This window comes from Emydura macquarii, unplaced genomic scaffold (assembly GCF_026122565.2).
Source record: "Emydura macquarii macquarii isolate MOO-44397 ecotype Brisbane River unplaced genomic scaffold, CSIRO-AGI_Emac_v2 contig_2199, whole genome shotgun sequence".
In the NCBI taxonomy this organism is placed as follows: Eukaryota; Metazoa; Chordata; order Testudines; family Chelidae; genus Emydura; species Emydura macquarii.
Genome location: NW_027132336.1, coordinates 3419989 through 3439137, shown reverse-complemented (window position 1 = coordinate 3439137; position 19149 = coordinate 3419989). Strand labels below are relative to the sequence as shown.

The 19149-nt window shown below is 41.1% G+C and overlaps 1 protein-coding gene across 1 annotated transcript in view; it reads left to right on the top strand.

Moving 5' to 3' along the window:
* Positions 1–19149, top strand: part of CFAP99 (cilia and flagella associated protein 99) — an 89010-nt gene that overhangs the window by 50949 nt on the left and 18912 nt on the right. Inside the window, exons 10-14 of the mRNA XM_067558864.1 lie at positions 2682–2770; positions 6963–7167; positions 9274–9415; positions 11467–11618; positions 14958–15163. Of these exons, the coding sequence (XP_067414965.1) occupies positions 2682–2770; positions 6963–7167; positions 9274–9415; positions 11467–11618; positions 14958–15163 (794 nt within the window). The remainder of the gene's footprint in view (positions 1–2681; positions 2771–6962; positions 7168–9273; positions 9416–11466; positions 11619–14957; positions 15164–19149) is intronic.

The following is a 19149-nucleotide window of genomic DNA, read 5'->3' as shown; positions in this document are numbered from 1 at the left end:
ATTTGCCTTGAAGGTTGGTTAGGTGGCGTTCAGGGAGCTGCTATAAAACTTTCATAGCTGAGATAAGCATATTGTTTGAGTCTTAAAATAAATTCTACTTACCATCCTCACCCCCATTCATCCTTCATCTCCCAATAGACAATTCAGATGATTTAGGAAGAATGTGAATACAATATGTTAGAAATCAGGTCACAAACTCCATCTCAAAATAATCAAATTGTATAATATTTAAATAGATTAGGGTCAGTGTGCAATTAACCATAGTTCATTTACCTTTTTGTTAGACCTCAATTGTACCTTTTTGTTAGAACATTCGATAAACACATTTTCTAGTCTCAATCAGGCACATTGAAACTCGCTGTGCAGACAAAAATGATTAACCACTGCTTTTAAAAAATCTTTATTCTTTCTTCGCACTGCAAGCAGTGAGACGGTACAAATGGCTCATTACTCTGGCTCAGTTTGCCTAGTGCTCATAGGAGGTCCTGCTCTCTACATATTTATTGTTTTGGTGAGAAATAGTGTGTTCATTAGGTGGAAGTATTGAATATGATTTTTTTCCATAAGAATTTGCTGTGCTGAATTACACAGGTTTGCTGTCCCTTCTTCCTGCTTGAGAAGGGGGAAGGGAGCACACACAAGAAAAGGGGTAATGTGAAATTCAGGTATTCACTGGTAATATATACAATAGACAAGTCTATTTAGATACTTTCTTTGTATTTACTTGCACATATCTTGTAATCCTTGTGGATCGTGGCTGTTATGAATGCATTTTATTCAATCAAATTTTTATTTATTAAACTGGAGATGGAACGTTTCTAGGTAAAATATTGGCCTCATAGTCAATTTCAGTTCAGGATATTGTCCACTTTTCTATCTCAACTACAGAAACTGCATACACTACATGAAGGGAGAATAAACAAGCAGTTTCCAAAAGCATCAAAACTTCCACATATTTTAGTGAATGTTTTCAATTTAGAACCAGTACAATATAAAAAATATAGGATGTGGGGAGAGACAAACAGACAGACACACATACAGAGATGGAGCAGAAAAAAAGAAAAAGAAAAAAGGGAGAGCATCAGTCACTGAAAAGACTAAAGGTAGCAATATTATTGTAGCCATATTGGTCCCAAAATATTAGAGAGACAAGATGGGTGAGATAATATCTTTTATTGGACCAACTTCTGTTGATGAGATAGACAAGCTTGCAAGCTTACACAGAGCTCTTCTTCAGGGCTGGGTATTTGTACTCAGAGGTGGTCCAATAAAAGATATTACCTCATCCACCTTGTCTCTTTAGAGATGGCAAGACCAGTTTAAGGGAAGAAAGTACTCTCATTGCTGTCTCCTCCCCCAAACTTTGGGACCTACCTTTTTTTGCATTGAAAAATAGGTGGATAATTACATTTCACAGGTGGGCCATTAAAATGTGTCCTACGCTGTAGAAAAACCACACTGTTCAGCTCCATTTTTGAATTTCCAGATTACATCATTTGCCTGTTGTGCTCAGCCTACATAATCAACCTCAAATATGAAAAAAACCATGTTTTTTCAGTTTTGCTTATGCATTTCAACTAATTTTTTTAAGTATAGGACATCTTGAGTGATTCTGCACATCTATTGCTCTGCCAGTCCCTAAGCAGTTAGCCTGTAATTAAAAGTACATTTTTCATATGATTTACTTCCATATGCACTTCATGAATGGACTTAGTTTAACTGACTGGTGTCATCACTGATTTTTGTTTTCTGTATGGGGTGGGCCCAATTCTGATCTCACACCAATTTTACACTGGTACTATGGCACTGAGTCCAAAGGCGTTGCCTTTCTTGTGTGCTGGTCAGATCAGAATTGTGCCCAGTGTGTGCACCTGTAAAGCTGCATTTGGCCCTCTGAGGATTCCACTTGTGTAAGGAAAATCCTTGTTTGGCTCAGAAGCTGTGTAGTGGCTCTACTCCACTGCCTCTCTCAGACCCCAGAAGTTATCTGTCAGTTGCTGCTAAGGCAATACTGTCTCTGAAGAGAGATGCCGAAGCGGCCCTAGATCTAGTCCCAGTTGTACCGGTAACTCTCTCTGTGACTTTGAAGGCCAGTGAAGTCTGTACTTCAGTTTCTCCATCTATAAAATGGATATAATGATACTGACTCTTAGAAATATGATAAGTTAAAATAAATTACTGTTTGCAAAACACTTTTGAGATCCTCCGATGAAAGGTACTACACGTTACTTGAATATTTGTGTGAGTTTCCTTCCTTTCAGTTCTCCCAGAGGTGGGCACACAAGATGTTTTATGTTGGAAACAGTTGGCAATCATATCTTTGTCCAAACCAACTGGAATGTTTTTTCTATTGGAATATTTCCATGTAAATGAATATATGAGTTTAAACAAGTTAAAGGAAGTGAACACATTATATAGGATTTGACATGGCCCAAAAGTGATTACTAATTTATAACCCACTTCAGGGACCTGGCTGATTGCTTAACAAGCTTGAATGGTTTATGAAGAGCATACATGTGAATTTCAGATTGAGGCTTTGAGCAAAACTTACACTTCATTTTGAAGGTGATCTAAAGTGATTGAATTACAGTGGATTGATATATTTAACCCTTTGAATTATTTCTGTAGTCCATTTTTGGTAAACATTCTAATTATAACATATGCACTCCTTTTCCTGATAGATTGACAATGTACCAATTAAATTAAATGCAGCAGCGATCTTAAGAGAAGGTGCCCTCTACCAGCGGAAAATGGAACAAGAACTCAATAGGTACTTTCTATACATTATATTTACCAGCTGCTTTTTATATATTCCTTTATATAAAAGAACACATTAAAGGAGACTAAGTAAACTCCAGTTAAACTAATATAATGAATCTGTTAAAAGGCATATGAAAACTTTCATGATTAATAATGAGCAAATTGGACTGAAATTAGAGGTTTAATCAGGATGATAATGAACAGTTTTGTTTTATTGTAGGTAGAGTACAACGTGACTGTATTCTAATTTAGGATTCTAGCTAATGCACACTTGTTAAGTGACATGAATAATCATGTTTTATATACACACAGGTACATCATTCTGGATAGGTATTTACACACATGCACACCCATGTGTGTACATATGTATACATAAAAAACAGATTATGTTCATACCATTGAAATACTTACAGTGTATTTGTTAAAGAAAACAAATAAGTCAAATAATTCTTGATGTAACTCTGTTACCTTCAGTGGAGTTATATCTGAGCTGATTGTAAGCTATTGTACTCAGAGTTTTATACCCAAACTGCTTACTATTTATATAATAATACTCACCTGCTTCCATGACAATACAGGATCCTGGGACATAGGAGTCATTAGTCTGGGTTTTCAGTTCACCTCTTAATCATTGGGGGTGAGGGAGGAGAGAGAGTAGGTATGAATGGACCGTGCAGGTTGTGTTCTTTCACTAGAAATATATAATGTTATAACCAGTAATTTCAACAGAGATAGAATCTAGAATATTGTCAGCTTGGATTAATATTATAAATAATCCACCTGACTGAGTGCTAAAAATTATTAACCTCTTCACAAGAATCTAGCCTTCCATTTTGCTAGAGGTGAGCATAATGAAGCTAGGGATTAAATTCAGACCTGTCAAATGTGACTAAAATAAGTGGCCCTCCTCAAAATGATGAACGTCACACATTTTAGTTGCAAGAGCCTACTACATCCTCAAAAGTATTTAGGCATCTATTTCCTTCTGATTTCAATGGGAGTTAGGCAACTAAGTACTTCTGAGGATCTTGGCCAGGGTTACCTATGTTCCACAAAAATTTGACACCCCATCATTATTATTGTTGAGAATAATTTATATCAAAATACAGAATGAAACTGCTATGCTATGCTAAAGCATGAATTATATAGCATTGAGATTCCCGCATGGATCATTTTTTGGTGTCTGTCACACCGTCAAAAGTGGTTCTTGACCCTGAGTGCCAGTCTCAGGGCACACTGTCAAAAAGGCTGGGCAGAGACCTCAAAAGAGTTGCATATTCTATAATTAGATTTCACCAACCCAGTAACAACTGTGAATTCCTGAAGCATTATAACAGTCTTACCATGGAGTCACAGACAGTTCTCTTGGGCATTCCAATCTGTCTTGCCACCCAGGCAAAGCTGGAATTAGGAATAATTGGTTGTTGTACAACAAAGATCACAAAATACTCAGGTTGCTTCTAGTCCCAAGAAACCAGTCACTTATTCCAGGTCAGTTTGTACCTTAGATCTCACACCAAAGACAATGCTTGTAGCCAATCTTATAGTAAATTAACTAAGGATTTATTAACTAAGAAAAGAAATGAGAGAGTTATTACAAACATGGGCGCTGGGTAATGTAGGTGGGGGAAGGCTGAGCCTTCCCAAAGAGCCAGGCGTGATCCCACCCCCTCCTGCTGCCTCTGCTGCAGCAGAAGCTTCCCGGGCACTCCTGGTGAAGAAGGAGGGGGAGGAGCGTGGCCTCAGGTGGAAGGGGAGTAGCCGTAGGCTAGCCTCCCCTAACAGGCAGTTCACCCGGCACCCATGATTGCAAGGTTAAAGCAAGCAAACATATATATACAAATGAGTTACAGTGTTTGGTTCCAAAATGTAACAGAGTTGTAGCAATCTGTCAACACTGTATGTCTTTTAGCGCTAACCCAGGTTGACCCTGAGGATCTCTGCTTCTCTTTCGTAGCTCCAGCTCTGTGAGAATCCATACAGCAAAACAGAAAAATTTTCATGTCAGCTATCTTTATATCCTTCTTTCAGAATTCAAGCTGATGGGATGAGCTTTTTTCCACGTAGCACATTCATGGGTGTGAGAAGGCCATTAACTAAGTCTTTGTATCGTGATTTTCCACAGTGGTCCATTTAGTTTTGATAGTCCTTCTTGATTGGCGGGGAACCATTGCTCCTGACTGGGTTCAGAGTTTCAGAGCAGGCATTTTTAGTTATAAAGCCAAACTTACATATCACCTTATAGCATGCGATACAGATATTACAGCTGAAATTAATTCATGCAGCAACTTACAAGCATTCCTTAGAGCAGAGGTCCACAAAGTGTGGAGTGCGCCCCCCTAGAGGGGGCATGGATGAATGTTTGGCAGGGTACAGCAGGATCCAGGACAGTCCCCACACGGGCAGGGAGGGAACGCCACCCAGCTCTGCTCTGCCCTGAGCTCTGCTCTGGCCCCACCCCGCAGCCACGGGCTGCGGCCTCGGCGCTCAGCCTCTGGCGCCCAACCCCTGGCTGTGGCTTCAGCACCCGGTTGCGGTGCCAGCCCCCGCCATGGGGCCCAACCTCAGTGCCCAGTCGCAGTGTCCAGCTTACACCTGGGCCCCCGGTCGTGGCACTTGGCTCCTGTCCTGACCCCACTTGTGGTGGCCACGGCCCTGCTCCCAGCCTCAGCCCCCAGTCACTGCATCCCCCTCTCTCAGCCTCAACCCCTGTACCTCTGGCCATGACCACAGCCCCCTGACCGTAGCCCTGCTCCCAGTTACAGGGCCCAACTGTGGCCCTGCTCCCAGCCCCAGCTATGGGGGTTGGAGAGGATGCAGACAGGGTTAAGGAGCAGCATGGGGTAAAAGGTTTGGGGACCACTGCCTTAGGGTCTAAACACTAAAAACATTCTTATAAATCTAATACCTATCTTGAAAAATACTAACACACAGGTGAGCCGGTCTGGTTTCCAGCTATGAATTGGTCTGTGCTCAGCTGACACCTACAGCCTTGGCCAGAGCGGTCACCTCGTCTACCAGCATCACAGCCTCATTTTGTGTATTTGTCACACATTCTGTTCCCTGTTTGTTGCTAGATCCTAGGCTGGTGTCAGTGTGTGTAGCTGCACTGACTTCAGTGGAACTATTGTGATTGACACCAGCTGAGGATCTGGCCTGTGGATTCTGGCAGAGTGATACTGAGTCTCAGGTGTTTGCTATTCAGATGTTATTTGTCACTCAGACTGTGGTATTCCCACTATCATGATCAGTTGCTGTATCTATAGTAAGGCTTTTTTTTTACAGCATCTATAATGTAGTGAGCACTTGAAATTTTCAAATAGTAGAATTCAACCACCACAGCCAGCCTTGGAGAAAATGGTGCCCTGGGCAAATTTATATTTTGCACCCTTTCTTTGACTTTAAGTACAGATACTCAGTGCGGTCACACACCTTGAGTTTACTGGAGAAGCTTTTAAGTTATGATAGGGACTGTGTGCACCTACAGCAGAGACCCCTGCAGACTGTACAGACAGCCCATATGTTCAGCGCTGACTCCCTAGAGCACCTGAGCCTCTGGCACCAGTGGCTAGAACACCAGGCTGGAACTGTGCGAAGCGCCAGGGGGATGGCAGTGCTGTGAGGCACAAACTGAAGCTCAGCACAGCACACACTTGGCACAGGGTCTGTTTCCCCAAGTTGTCTCCACCCAGGGAGCCCCACTCCCCCAGTGCCACCCAACTTCAGACACTGCTGTGCATCCCCAGGAGCACTCACCACTAGCCTGGGCATGCCCCATCTGCCCCTGCTCCATGAGCATTTGGGGTCAGGTGAGCTGCTGCCCTGGCGGGCAGGCTGCGCCAGGCAGCCTGGGGTGAGTGCAGGAGCTGGCCTGACCTGACCTGCCTCCTCCACTAAGCCGGGACACCACACAATCCAATGAAGCTACCCATACCTGTGAGTGGAGCCCAGCCAGCAGCCTCTTATCCTTCCCAAAAGCTGGCATCTTCTTGACCATGGTGACCCCCTGATCATGGCACCTTGGGTAGTCACCCATCCGTAAGGTCGGCCCTGTCAACCATGTTTGAAGAGGTAACTCAAAGAGGTGAATGGGTTTTGCTCAAAGTTTGTAAGAAATGTTTCATCTAGAAAACAGAATTTGCTTGCAGCCAAAATGTTCAAATACAGGAACCTAGAGTTAAGTGTTTTCTTCTCCTTCCCAGAATTGAAAGTTTGCTACGTGGGGCCCATGACCCATCTGAATTCCTGGAATGGCAAAAACAGATGCGTGAAAAAGATTTGGAACAACAGCTGGCTGAGATAGAGTGTAGGAGGCTACAAGGGAAATTGAGTCACGAGGAGGCAGTTCTAGCACGTCAAAATGTAATTCAGGAAAACAAGAAGAAAGCTGAACTAAAGAGAGAAGAGGTAAAATATTACAGAATTGCTCAGACTTGATTTGGGCTTTACATCAATAAACAGCTTGTTATAACAAGGTGCAGAAGTTCATTCAAAGTAGGTCTGAGTATTTAACTGGAGTCTGCAACACACTGCAAAAATCTCATGCTTTAGTTTACATCCATAGAAGTTCTACTACATTGGGAAAGAAAAGGTTTACTGGTATTTGATTGGATAGTTAATGTTTGTTTATTAAAGTGAGCAAAAATGTAAGGAAGAAATATTTACCTCTGAATCCACTGTCACTGTGAATTTTCACTTCTTTGTAACTAAGTGCAGACACCAAGAGATTAAAGACAGTTGTTTTCAGTGGGCTCATTAGTAGAAAGATAACTATGTTACGGTGTTTGAATAGGATCAAGGAAACCAAAAGTATGTTGGATGTCTGAGCTCACCTGACTTGCTTCATGCTATTTGGAATATGCAGAACCTCACTGAAGGGGAAGCCCAAAAAGAATACTTTATGGATGTGCATACATATTTTATGCTGAACAATTGTTTCAAGAAATACACTTCCAAGTGCACAGAGTTTGGGGCTAATTCATCTCCTCCCACAAGCCGATACAGATGGTAGCTGAAAATATACTTTTTATGTATTAGAGAAATATGATGCAGACTCATTAAGGGCCCATAGTTAAGTTAGCCCTGTATCAGGTTTGCCTGAGAATAGGACATGTCTACATGGGACACTTGGGAAAGTTAAGGCGAATCAATTAAAGGTGTGAAGTCAATGTGCATAAGTTAAAGAGTGTATGGGTGCTTTCATTCAGGAGTAAACTGATTTCCTTGGAGGAGGATTAAGTTACAGCAAACTAAGGCCAGTTTACTTCTGAATCAGCATCCATACACACTTTAACTTATGGGCATTAACTCCACACCTTGAGGGCTGATCTACATTACACAGTTAGGTCAATGTAAGGCAGCTTATGTCGAACTAATTATGTCAGTGTCTACACTACAGCCTTCCTCCCACCCTTGTAAGTGCCCTACTACACCGACATAATAACTCCACCTCCACAAGAGGTGTCAGGCTTAAGCCAGTGTAATTAGGCCAATGCAGTGTCTGTGTAGACACTGTGTTACTTACATTGGGTATTGGCTGGGATCCAGGGCAAAAAGTTCAAGTGGCCCCCCACCGCCCACTCCCCACCAGGAGCCAGAGGAGCATGAAATTGACAAGGCTGCCCGGCTCCCAGCAGGGAGTGGATTGGAGGGTGGGGGCTGAGAAGCCGGAGCAGCTGGATCTTGCTCCCCAGGGGTGAGAAACCCCAGGCAGCTTCCCCCCAGTCCTGGCAGGGAATGAGAAGGCAAGAAGCCCGAGGCAGCTTCTCCCCCCCCTCCCAATGGGGAACGGGGAGGCGAGAAGCCCCATGTGGCTTTCCCCCACTCCCGAGAGGAAACGGAGAGTGGAATGGGGGGGCAGCCCACCAGGAGCCTATGGGGCAGCCAGGCTCCTGGTAGGGAGCTGCCAGCAGAGCTGAGAGACTGAGCTGTCAGCTCCCTACACTGCCCCTCTTAGGTCAGTGGAAGTGTTCCTGGTGAGGACATGCATCACCGACCCAAGGAGGGTAGTGTGGACATGCTCCAGTATTAGGTCGACTTACCTTTCTAGTGTAGACATACCATTAGTTAAGTTACCTTAATGTTCCTGAGTATCCCTGTGTAGACAAGCCCTCAGTAAGTCATGACCAGTGCAGGAATGACTCCTTATCTGCTCCGAGAAACATTTGGGAGCAAGTCTATCGAGATGGTGCAAATGAACTCCCCTTCCCATGATTATCTGAGTGGCCTTCGGAACATCCTGTCACTTTGGTTTTCCTGTGCAGGTGGCACAGAGGTTACTGCAGCCCTAGAGTTACAACAAGCCCTGCACAACTGCTGTAGGAGAATGAGACAGAAACAGGATCCTTGAACTTGGGTTTCCCTCCTGTCCCAATCCTTACCCATTGTTACTTTTGTAGAGGCTGCAGTCCTGCTAATCCAGTTGTCCTTACCCTTTTTCAGTGGCCTGCAGCAAAGAGAGCAGAGTTGTTTTTATCAGTGTCTTTACTGGTCTATTATTTGTTTGGGGTTTAGACAGCAGAATTGATTCGCCAATATGCAGAGAAACGTCTTCAGGAAGAGAAGGAAATGAGAGACTTGGTGGAGCAGGTGGTGGAAGGACATAAAAATGTGAAGCAAGCACGAATGAAGCTCCAGAAGTACAAACGACAAATAGGTATTTGTGTTGCCTAACCACTAAGCGATGATGGCAAATTTCCAAAAGAATAATTTTATTTTAACTTTAGTGGGCAACTCATCTAAATTTTGTTGAAAAGGAAGAAGGGAAAACAATCCAGAATATATGTTCCCATAAATAAGTGGATCCAATGTAATAAGTGAATCTTTCAGAGCCCATTCTAGTTTAAATGAACATCTAATCTACTGGCCCAGAAAAATTATTCCGTGTTCTAAGGGAGAAGATACAGAATCAGGTATACCAATCTACCCTTCTGCCAAAAGTGGTACATGTGACTGCCTGTTCTGATTGCCATGCCAGTATGTGGTGATCAGGTTCCTGTGACTCATACCGAATCCCCAGTGTCCTAAAGAGAGGACTTGTTAGGCCAACCGAAAATTTTAAAGGAGACAGAACTCATTATTGGCCTCTTGCTAGCTGAGGAGGAAGAAAGAAGCCATTGAGATAAGAGGCAGTTCCTTCTCTGTCCACCAAAATAAATCATTGGGGGTGAAAAAAGCAGAGCAGTGATTGGTGTGGAGAGAGCAGATGTTCCTGATCTGCCACAATTCTCCAAGGCGATGTTCCAGTTTATATTTTAGCCCAGCTGATTTAAGGCCATTCATGTGAAGAAGCCTTGTCTGTGCCTGCTGTGGTCGGCTCCTCAACGCCACTGGCCAAGGGCAACACAAGCGTTCCCCTCTCAGACTATGCAGGCTCTGCTTTCCCTCCGCAGGTTAGCAGTAGGCACTCCAACCCCTCAACCCTCTGAGAGTCCCCTTGGAGTGTTCAGCCCCTATTCCACTGGGCACTCACAGTATTCACAGATTCACTGCTCCCAAAGGAATGCCACGCCCCAGTTTACCAGAGACACCTCACATTACTGCTCTGCTTAACACATAGCACTTAGGTCAGTTTATAGTAAAAGCAGGTAAAAATGTGTTTAACAGAGTATAAAGATTCAAGTGATAGCAAGTAGAAATATTGGAAACAAATGGTTGTATATAAAATAAAAACACACACATTTTAGAACTTAGACCTACTTAACTAGTTACTGTCATGTCATCTAGGGCAAAACTCACCCAAAATCTTTCCAGCATATTACAGCAGGCTTGGTTGTGGTCTTCCCTTCATGAGACAAGTCCTGCTGTCTGCTTGCCTCCTCAGTGGAAAAGATGAAGGGTGTCTCTCTGTATTCCCGATTATCTTTGTCTTTACTTATAAATAGGACAGCACCCTGTGTGCCTCTTTCTTGTCAATTTCACAATCTCTTAATTAGCATTTGGCTCAGACTGTGAAATGAACAATATTCATGTGACCAGCCAGAAAGAGAGAAACATCTCTTCCCTGCTATCTGACAAGAGTGTGTTTAGCACCTTCTGGTGACCTGCCTGAACTCACATACCTTAAGAACATAATTTCTTAAACATTATCCATAGGTACATTTTGCAATGATTATGACAACCAGTGGGCTCTTACTACAGACCTCACATGCCACCTTTTAGTAAACTTAATATGCATACATCTAATTCGGGGGATCCTGTAAAACTCTATTCTCCTCCTGTGCCCTCTGCCAGTTGGCACCAAGAAGTTCTTGGGTCACATTGAGTAAGCCAGTCTTTATCCTAGAGAGGTGGATAAAGCCACCAGAATCCATAGCTTTCCAGAGTACATGCTGCTTGGAAGGCTATGAATATTTGATGCTGTACAAGGTCTGTACTTTAAGTAAATGAAACTATGCATTTTCCTACTTGTTGGTGTCTGGAGTCTAAACTAGAAAATAAATTATTAAATACTAATTGTATCCAACTGTAAGTATAAACTACTTTATATTTCAATTCTGTGTATGTCAGGCTCATAGAATCACAAATATTAGAGATGGAGAGTAATTATTAGTTTCTCTACTCATCCTTCCCATTAGGGAAGGGTTGTTCTCTGAAGTATATTCAAATCAGTATTATCGTCATTATTCACACATGTACAAGAATTCATCTCCAGAGGTATTGCCACATCAGACATGCAGCTAACATGGGTTATTTGTTTTCTCTCAGTTCAGGAAGTTTCTGAAGAGAGCCGCAAACTTCTTCATCAAGCTTTGGAAGAAGAGGAAGAGAAGCTTAGGAAAAGATATGAATTGATTCAACAGATAAAAGCTATAGAATCTCTGCCATTCTTTAGGAACAAGTTTGTTGACTTAACCCAGGTAAGCTCATAAGGAAAAAGCATTGTTTTAGACTCATGTGTACATTTCACACAGACATGTGAACATCATGAGCACAGATTAAATATTAACCCCATTGAAGTCAATGGGAATTTTGCCATTAAGTCTAGTGGGAACAGGATTTCAACCCATAACATGTCTCTTAAGAGACTGCCAAGTAGAGCCCCTAGATTTTATCTACCTTCACAGTTCACTGCTTTTTTTTAGTTTTTCCTTTCTTCCAAGGGGAGTCAGCTGAAAAACAAAAAGAAAACATTGCTAATAGTTAGTCAGCAGAAACCAACAGAGAGATGCTGTTCTTTCCATGGAGGGGGGTGACTGGCGCAGCAGTCCATATGTTGCCTTAGCGGTATCTCCTGAGATCTAAAAGCAGCAAACGGACCTTAGTCATTAGTAGCATGGCTACTCCTCACCATCTCTTTAAATCCCCAGACAAATACACCATCTTACTTCACCATACTCTCCAAAATCCACTTATGTGTCTCCTCCCACATCCCATTTTCTCCCCTGCTTCCCAAAGGAGCTATTAATTCCCTCTGGGGGACACTGCCTTAGGAGCGGGAAAAGGAAGGGAGAACTGGCTGGGTGATGTCACTTGGGACCTTAAAGGGAAACACAAGAGACTGAAACTGGGATCAGCTACAAAGCAAAGTATAAACCCAACAAAATAAGAACACACACACACACAAAAAGAGAGAAACCCATTGTATCTGAAAAAAATAACAGGGCGGAAAAAAAAGAATAAAGTCAACTTCCTTCTCCCTTGGAGCACTACCAGTCAAAGGTAGTATCCACCTAGAGCATAGACCCTGCTCGTCACAGTGCATACAGAGATCTTCGTGCAGGATGAAGCTATTTAAAGCAGACAATGGAACAAGCCAAAAATGTGAACAAGTACAAATAGACATTCTGTCCAGGAGGTTGTATACCTATGCCATGGGGATGTGGGAAAGAGTCAATAATCCACAAGTCCTGCAGTGTTCAAAGGGAGTGCTGTGAATGCACGCAGTGCACTTTGTGGATCCTAAACAGCTCTGTTGTGTGCTCACATTGCAACTTACACTGTTGTGACTGAACCAGTCTGAGCAGCAATGGTGCAAAGGCGCAGTTCTTTAATGTAGTCAGGGCTTGGAATTACAGAGCTTTCTCAATCATAAAATCATAGAGTTGGAAGGGACCTCAGGAGGTCATCTAGTCCAACCCCCTGCTCAAAGCAGGACTAACCTCAGCTAAATCATCCCAGCCAGGGTGTTGTCAAGCCGCAGCTTAAAACCCTCTAAAAATGGAGATTCCACCATCTCCCTAGGTAACCCATTCCAGTGCTTCACCATCCTCCTAGTGAAAAACTTTTTTTCCTAATGTCCAACTTAGACCTCCCCCACTGCAACTTGAGACTGTTGCTCCTTGTTCTGTAGAGCAATGCTCAGTGTCTGGTTCATGAAAATGAAAGAGATGGGAATTCCAATACTTTCTCATTTATAGGCCTAGTTCATTTCATTGCTAGTGACAGTGGGCAAATTTCTGCAGTCAGCTTCTCACATACAGCTCCCATTGGAATCCCATTTGTATCCCAGGGCAGAATTTGGCTTTAAATAGGTTTTCCTATCTAACACATTCCTGAGAGGCAATTCAAATAGCAGGTGAACACAACAGGTTTGAAGTCATACTTGAAATACTCATTCCAAATCAAGCCATAGGTTGAAGCCCTTGCTAAGTTTAAGTTTGCTAAAAGTGAGCTGGCCACTCAAATTACAACCAGATATATGTGGAAATGAATGAGAACTCTTGGGTTTACATAACAATTTCCTAGTAGTGCGTAAGATGTGACTCCAATTTGAGTTAGTACATTTTACTTGCTTTTCCTGCTTTTTTTTTTTTTTTTTGTAAAAATACACTTTCAAACTAGATGAAATAGAATTTGATTCCATGAAATTCTAACTTGCTTTTATAATCTTTAACTTATCCAGCTGTCCACTTGGTGGCACTCCAGTTGCATGAACAGTGTTATCTTCTGTGCAGGAAAAGGAGCCCCTTCATATATTTACAGGACCCCACAAAGATTTCTGAAATTCAGTCACCACATTGAGCTTCTGAGCAAATCTTCTTCCAAAAAAGGATTTTGCTCGGTCTCCCTCCCATGTTCACACACCACCACCAGCATCTCCATCCTGTATTAATGCGTTTCCTTTTCATTTCATGTTGTTACTGACTGGGTAAAACAGAAGAGGAGAGGATAGTTCAAAGATGTGCATCCTGAGATGTGAAAATTAAAATGCATCAAAATAGACAAAAATAGTAGAAAATGATGCAGTTTTGGAAAGGAAACTACTCAGAAGCCTGTGTTTGTGTGTGTGTATATATAGACACACATATACACACTGATTGGTACAGGATGGAGGGACTGGTGCACATGGTATGGAGATCCAGCAATGTTCTTTTGGAAGAGAGATTGCGTAGAAACTCAGTGTGATGATTACATAATTTTGATGTTTGAATTTCAGAAGTCTTTGATGTACAATAGCAGGGGTGATCCTATAAATATGTGAGGGGGTCCTATTCCTGAACATCAGATAATTTTGCTGCTCTCATATCGCTTTGGTAGTGGGCTAAAAATTTCAGACCTCTAAAGTTCTGTTTAGAAGTGGCCTGACTTTCAGAGGTGCTGACCATCTACAGCTACTTCAGCACTTCTGAAACTCTGGTTGCTTCTCCTTGGGATCCTAAATTCACAATTCACTGCCTAACTTTAGGCACTCAGATTTGAAAATGTTGGCTTTAGACATTAAGGTCTGATCTTGCCGGGGCAGAGCATTGTTAATTCCTATTAACTTCAGCAGGTGCTCAATATTTCACAGATCCGGCCATAATCTGCAACTAGATTACTATTCCACAGAAGTGACAAAACAGATACTAGCAAACAAATGCTCTCATTATTTATTCAGTATATATTCCCTTCTGGTTTTACAGACTTCACACTTTTCCAAATTTAAAATAAAGCTGTTAACTTTTTTACTTCTTATTAAAACTGGATGTTGTGATATCTGGAATCATTTCTGGCCAGATAAAACTGGTCTTTTATATTTGTTGATAGTTCAGTTTGTTTCCTAAATGAGACTTATTCTGTGAAAAGTTGTATTGCACATCTTAGCCTCGTGTACTATGATACATCTCTGAAAATAATTTCTATGCCATTGAAGGTAACTTGTAAATACGTTAGGGGCAAATTCTGCTTAACTTAAGTCAGAACTCCCATTGACATCAATGTAAGTTGGAACATGATCAAAATATTTTCTTTCCACTCACTGATCTATATTTCTTTAGACTGCTGGCTATGGCTTCAGTGGTGAAATGTCAATAGTGGAACTACGTGAACGTCTAGTTTTACTGAAAGAAGCACAGAAGAAAGCAGAAGAGGAGAAGAGAGACCAGATAATACATGAAAAACAAGCCAAGGAACAACTTCTTCTACACAAGCTGGAGCAGATTTCCTCGTTCAGAGCAGCACTTGGAAGAGCAGCTGCGTTAAAGTTAGTTTAAAATAGCATGGAGATGTTTAGAACATTACATCTTTGCTAATATCTTGTTATTTGAAGGAATGAAAGATTTGGGGTGAAATACTGACTCCATTTTATAGGAGTACTGTCATAGACTTCAGTGAGGGCAGGATTTCAATCTTGCTGTTCAAATTAATTTATATCACATTTAACAAATTACTCAATTTGAATATAAAGTTGTAAAGTATCCTTAGCATACTGATACAGGCTTTTGGTGGTGCATAGATTCTGAGCACCAAATACTGAGACCCAAAATCACGTATCTGGAACAGCAGCTCTGACTCCACAACAATCACTTTCTAGTTAATCAGAATCAATTCCAAATCATTATAATAATCTTAGATAGCAAACTGAAGTGGTTTCTCATTTCCACCAAACCATTAGGCTATTTTAGTAGGGGTAAGGGGGAGACAAGAGAGAACAAACAGGGGAAATCAAATCAGTATCTTAGATGTCTGTATACTAATGCGAGAAATATGGGAAATAAACAGGAAGAACTTGAAATGCTAGTTAATAAATACAACTATGACATACTTGGCATCAAAGAGACTTGTGGAATAATATGTAGGACTGGAATATTGGCATACAAAGGCATAGCTTGCTCAGGAAGGACAGGCAGGGAAAAGAGGGAGGAGGTGTTGCCTTATATGTTAAAAATGTATACACTTGAACTGAGGCTGAGATGGAAATAGAAGAGACTTGTTGAAAATCTCTGGGTAAGGATTAAAGGGGTAAAAATCAAGGATGATGTCATGGGAGGGGGTCTACTACAGACCACTTAAGCAGGAAGAAGAGGTGGATGAGGCTTTTTTTTTAAACAACTAACAAAATCATCCAAAGCACAGGACTTGGTGGTGATGGGGGACTTCAGAAACCCAGAAATCTGTTGGAAAAATAACATGGCAGGGCACAGATTATCCAACAAGTTCTTGGAATGTAATGAAGACCATTTTTTATTTCAGAAGGTGGAGAAAGCTAGTAGGTGAGAGGCTGTTCTAGATTTGATTTTGACAAATAGGGAGGAAGAAGTTGAGAATTTGAAAGTGGATGGCAGTTTGGATTAAAGTAATCATGAATAGTAGAGTTTATGATTCTAAGGAATGGTAGGGAAAACAGTATAATAAAGATAATGGATTCCAAGAAGGCAAACTTTAGCAAACTCAAGGAGTTTGAAGGTAGGATCCAATGGAAAGCAAGTCTAACAGGAAAAAAAGTTTTTCAAAGAGATAATTTTACGAGCACAACAGCAAAATATCGCACTACGTAGGAAAGATAGGAAGTGTAGTAAGGGACCGCCCTGACTTAAGAAGATCTTCAATTATCAGAATCTAAAAAAAGAGTTCTACAAAAAGTGGAAACTAGGTCAAATTACAAAGGATGAATATAAACAAATAAACCAAGTAGGTAAGGACAAAATTAGAAAGGCCAAGACACAAAACAAGATTAAACTAACTAGAAACGTAAGGGGTAACAAGAAAACATTCTACAAATACATTAGAAGCAAGAGGAAGACCAAAGACAGAGTAGGCTCATTACTCAATGAGGGGGAAAATTAATAACAGAAAATGTGGCCTTGATAGAAATGCTAAATGACTTTTTTGTTTCAGTTTTCACCGAAAAGGGTAGTAGCGACTGGATGTCTAACATAGTGAATGACAGTGAAAATGAGGTAGGATCAGAGGCTAAAATAGGGAGAGAACAAGTTAACAATTACTTAGATTCATTAGTTGTCTTCACTTCACCAGGACCTGATGAAATATATCCTAGAATGCTCAAGGAGCTGACTGAGGAGATATCTGAGCCATTAGTGATTATCTTTGAAAAGTCCTGGAAGACAGAAGAGATTCCAGAGGACTGGAAAAGGGCAAATATAGTGCCAATCTTTAAAAAAAAGGGTAATAAGGACAACCTGGAGAATTACAGACTAGTCGGCTTAACTTCAGTAGCCAGAAAGATAATGGAGCAAATAATTAAGCAATCCATTTGAAAACACCTAGAAGATAATAAGGTGATAAGTAACAGTCAGCATGGATTTGTGAAGAACAAATTATGTCAAACCAACCTGATAGCTTTCTCTGACAGGATAACAAGCCTTGTGGATAGGGAGAAAGCAGTAGATGTGGTATATCTTGATATTAATAAGGCTTTTGATACTGTCTTGCATGACCTTCTCATAAGCAAAGTGGGGAAATCAAAGAATCATAGAAGATTAGGGTTGAAAGGGACCTCAGGAGGTCTTCTAGTAGTCCGAATACAACCTAGATGGAGCTACTATAAGGTGGATGCATAACTGGTTGGAAAACCATTCCCAGAGAGTAATTATCAGTGGTTCACAGTCAAGCTGGAAAGGCATCTAGTGTGGTCCCGCCAGGATCAGTCCTGCTTCCGGTTCTGTTCAATATCTTCATCAATGATTTAATGGCATAGAGAGTACACTTATGAAGTTTGTGGACGATACCAAGCAGCGAGGGGTTGCGGGTGCTTTGGAGGATAGGATTAAAATTCAAAATGATCTGGACAAACTGATCTGAAGTAAATAAGATGAAATTCAATAAGGACAAATGCAAAGTATTCCACTTAGGAAGGAACAATCAGTTGCACACATACAAAATGGGAAATGACTGCCTAAGGAGTACTGTGGAAAGGGATCTTGGGGTCATAGTGGATCATAAGCTAAATATGAGTCAACAGTGAAACATGGTTGCAAAAAAAGCAAACATCATTCTGGGATGTATTAGCAAGAGTGCTGTAAGCAAGACATAAGAAGTTCTCCTACTCTACTTTGCGCTGATTAGGCCTCAGCTGGAGTATTGTGTCCAGTTCTGGGCACCACTTTTCAGGAAAAATGTGAACAAATTGGAGAAAGTTCAGAGAAGAGAAACAAAAATGATTAAAAGTCTAGAAAACATGAGCTGTGAGGGAAGATTGGAAAAATTGCATTTGTTTAGTCTGGAGAAGAGAAGACTTAGGGGGACATAACAGTTTTCAAGTACACAAAAGGCTATCACAAGGAGCAGGGAGAAAAACTGTTCTCCTTAACCTCTGAAGATAGGACAAGAAGCAATGAGCTTAAATTGCAACAAGGATGGTTTAGGTTGGACATTAGGAAAAACTTCCTAACTGTCAGGGTAGTTAAGCACTGGAATAAATTGGCCAGGGAAGTTGTGGAATCTCCATCATTGAAGTTTTTTTTAAGAACAGGTTAGACAAACACCTGTTAGGGTTGGTCTAGAAATACTTAGTCCTGTCATAAATGCAAGGGATGGACTATAAGACCTCTCAAGGTCTCTTCCAGTCCTATCTTTGTATGATTCTATGAATACATTAACCTCACAATATCCTTCCTTTAATCTCGTTCACTATCTGGAGAGAATAAACTGTATATCTTAGAAGTTAGACATCTTAGAGAACTATATCTTTTCATAATTCACCTCAGTTATTTATAGCATGGGGATAGATCAATGAGAAATATCTTAAAGATTGTCTACATTGTATTTATTATTAGTGCTCACAGCTCTGGTAGGTGCTTCATAAATGCAGAAGGCGGTCCCTGCCCTAAAGAGCTTAAAATCTAAACTAAAACAGTTTACAAATAAAGCAATGCTCATGGGACACACACATACACATCTTTCATTTTATTGTATCCTGACTACATAGCTAGTTGCTATTATTTTACTGCTATTAATGTTAATCTTTTCTTTTTGGGTTTTGTTTGATATTTTAATCCTTGCCATATTTAATTTGTGTACCAGCTTGTCATGTGTCAATGGCTTAGAGTCTTAAGACATATTTAGTCAGGCCCAAAGTAGCTGCTTCTTCATGTCTTAGAAATGTTTCTATCGTTGAGGTATGGAAGGCCGCTACTTGAAGTTCAATTCATGTTATTGATTTAGCTTCCAATTCTGATGCTCAGTTCCAAAAAGCAGCCCTGCAATCTTTATTTAACTGGTTCCCTCTCT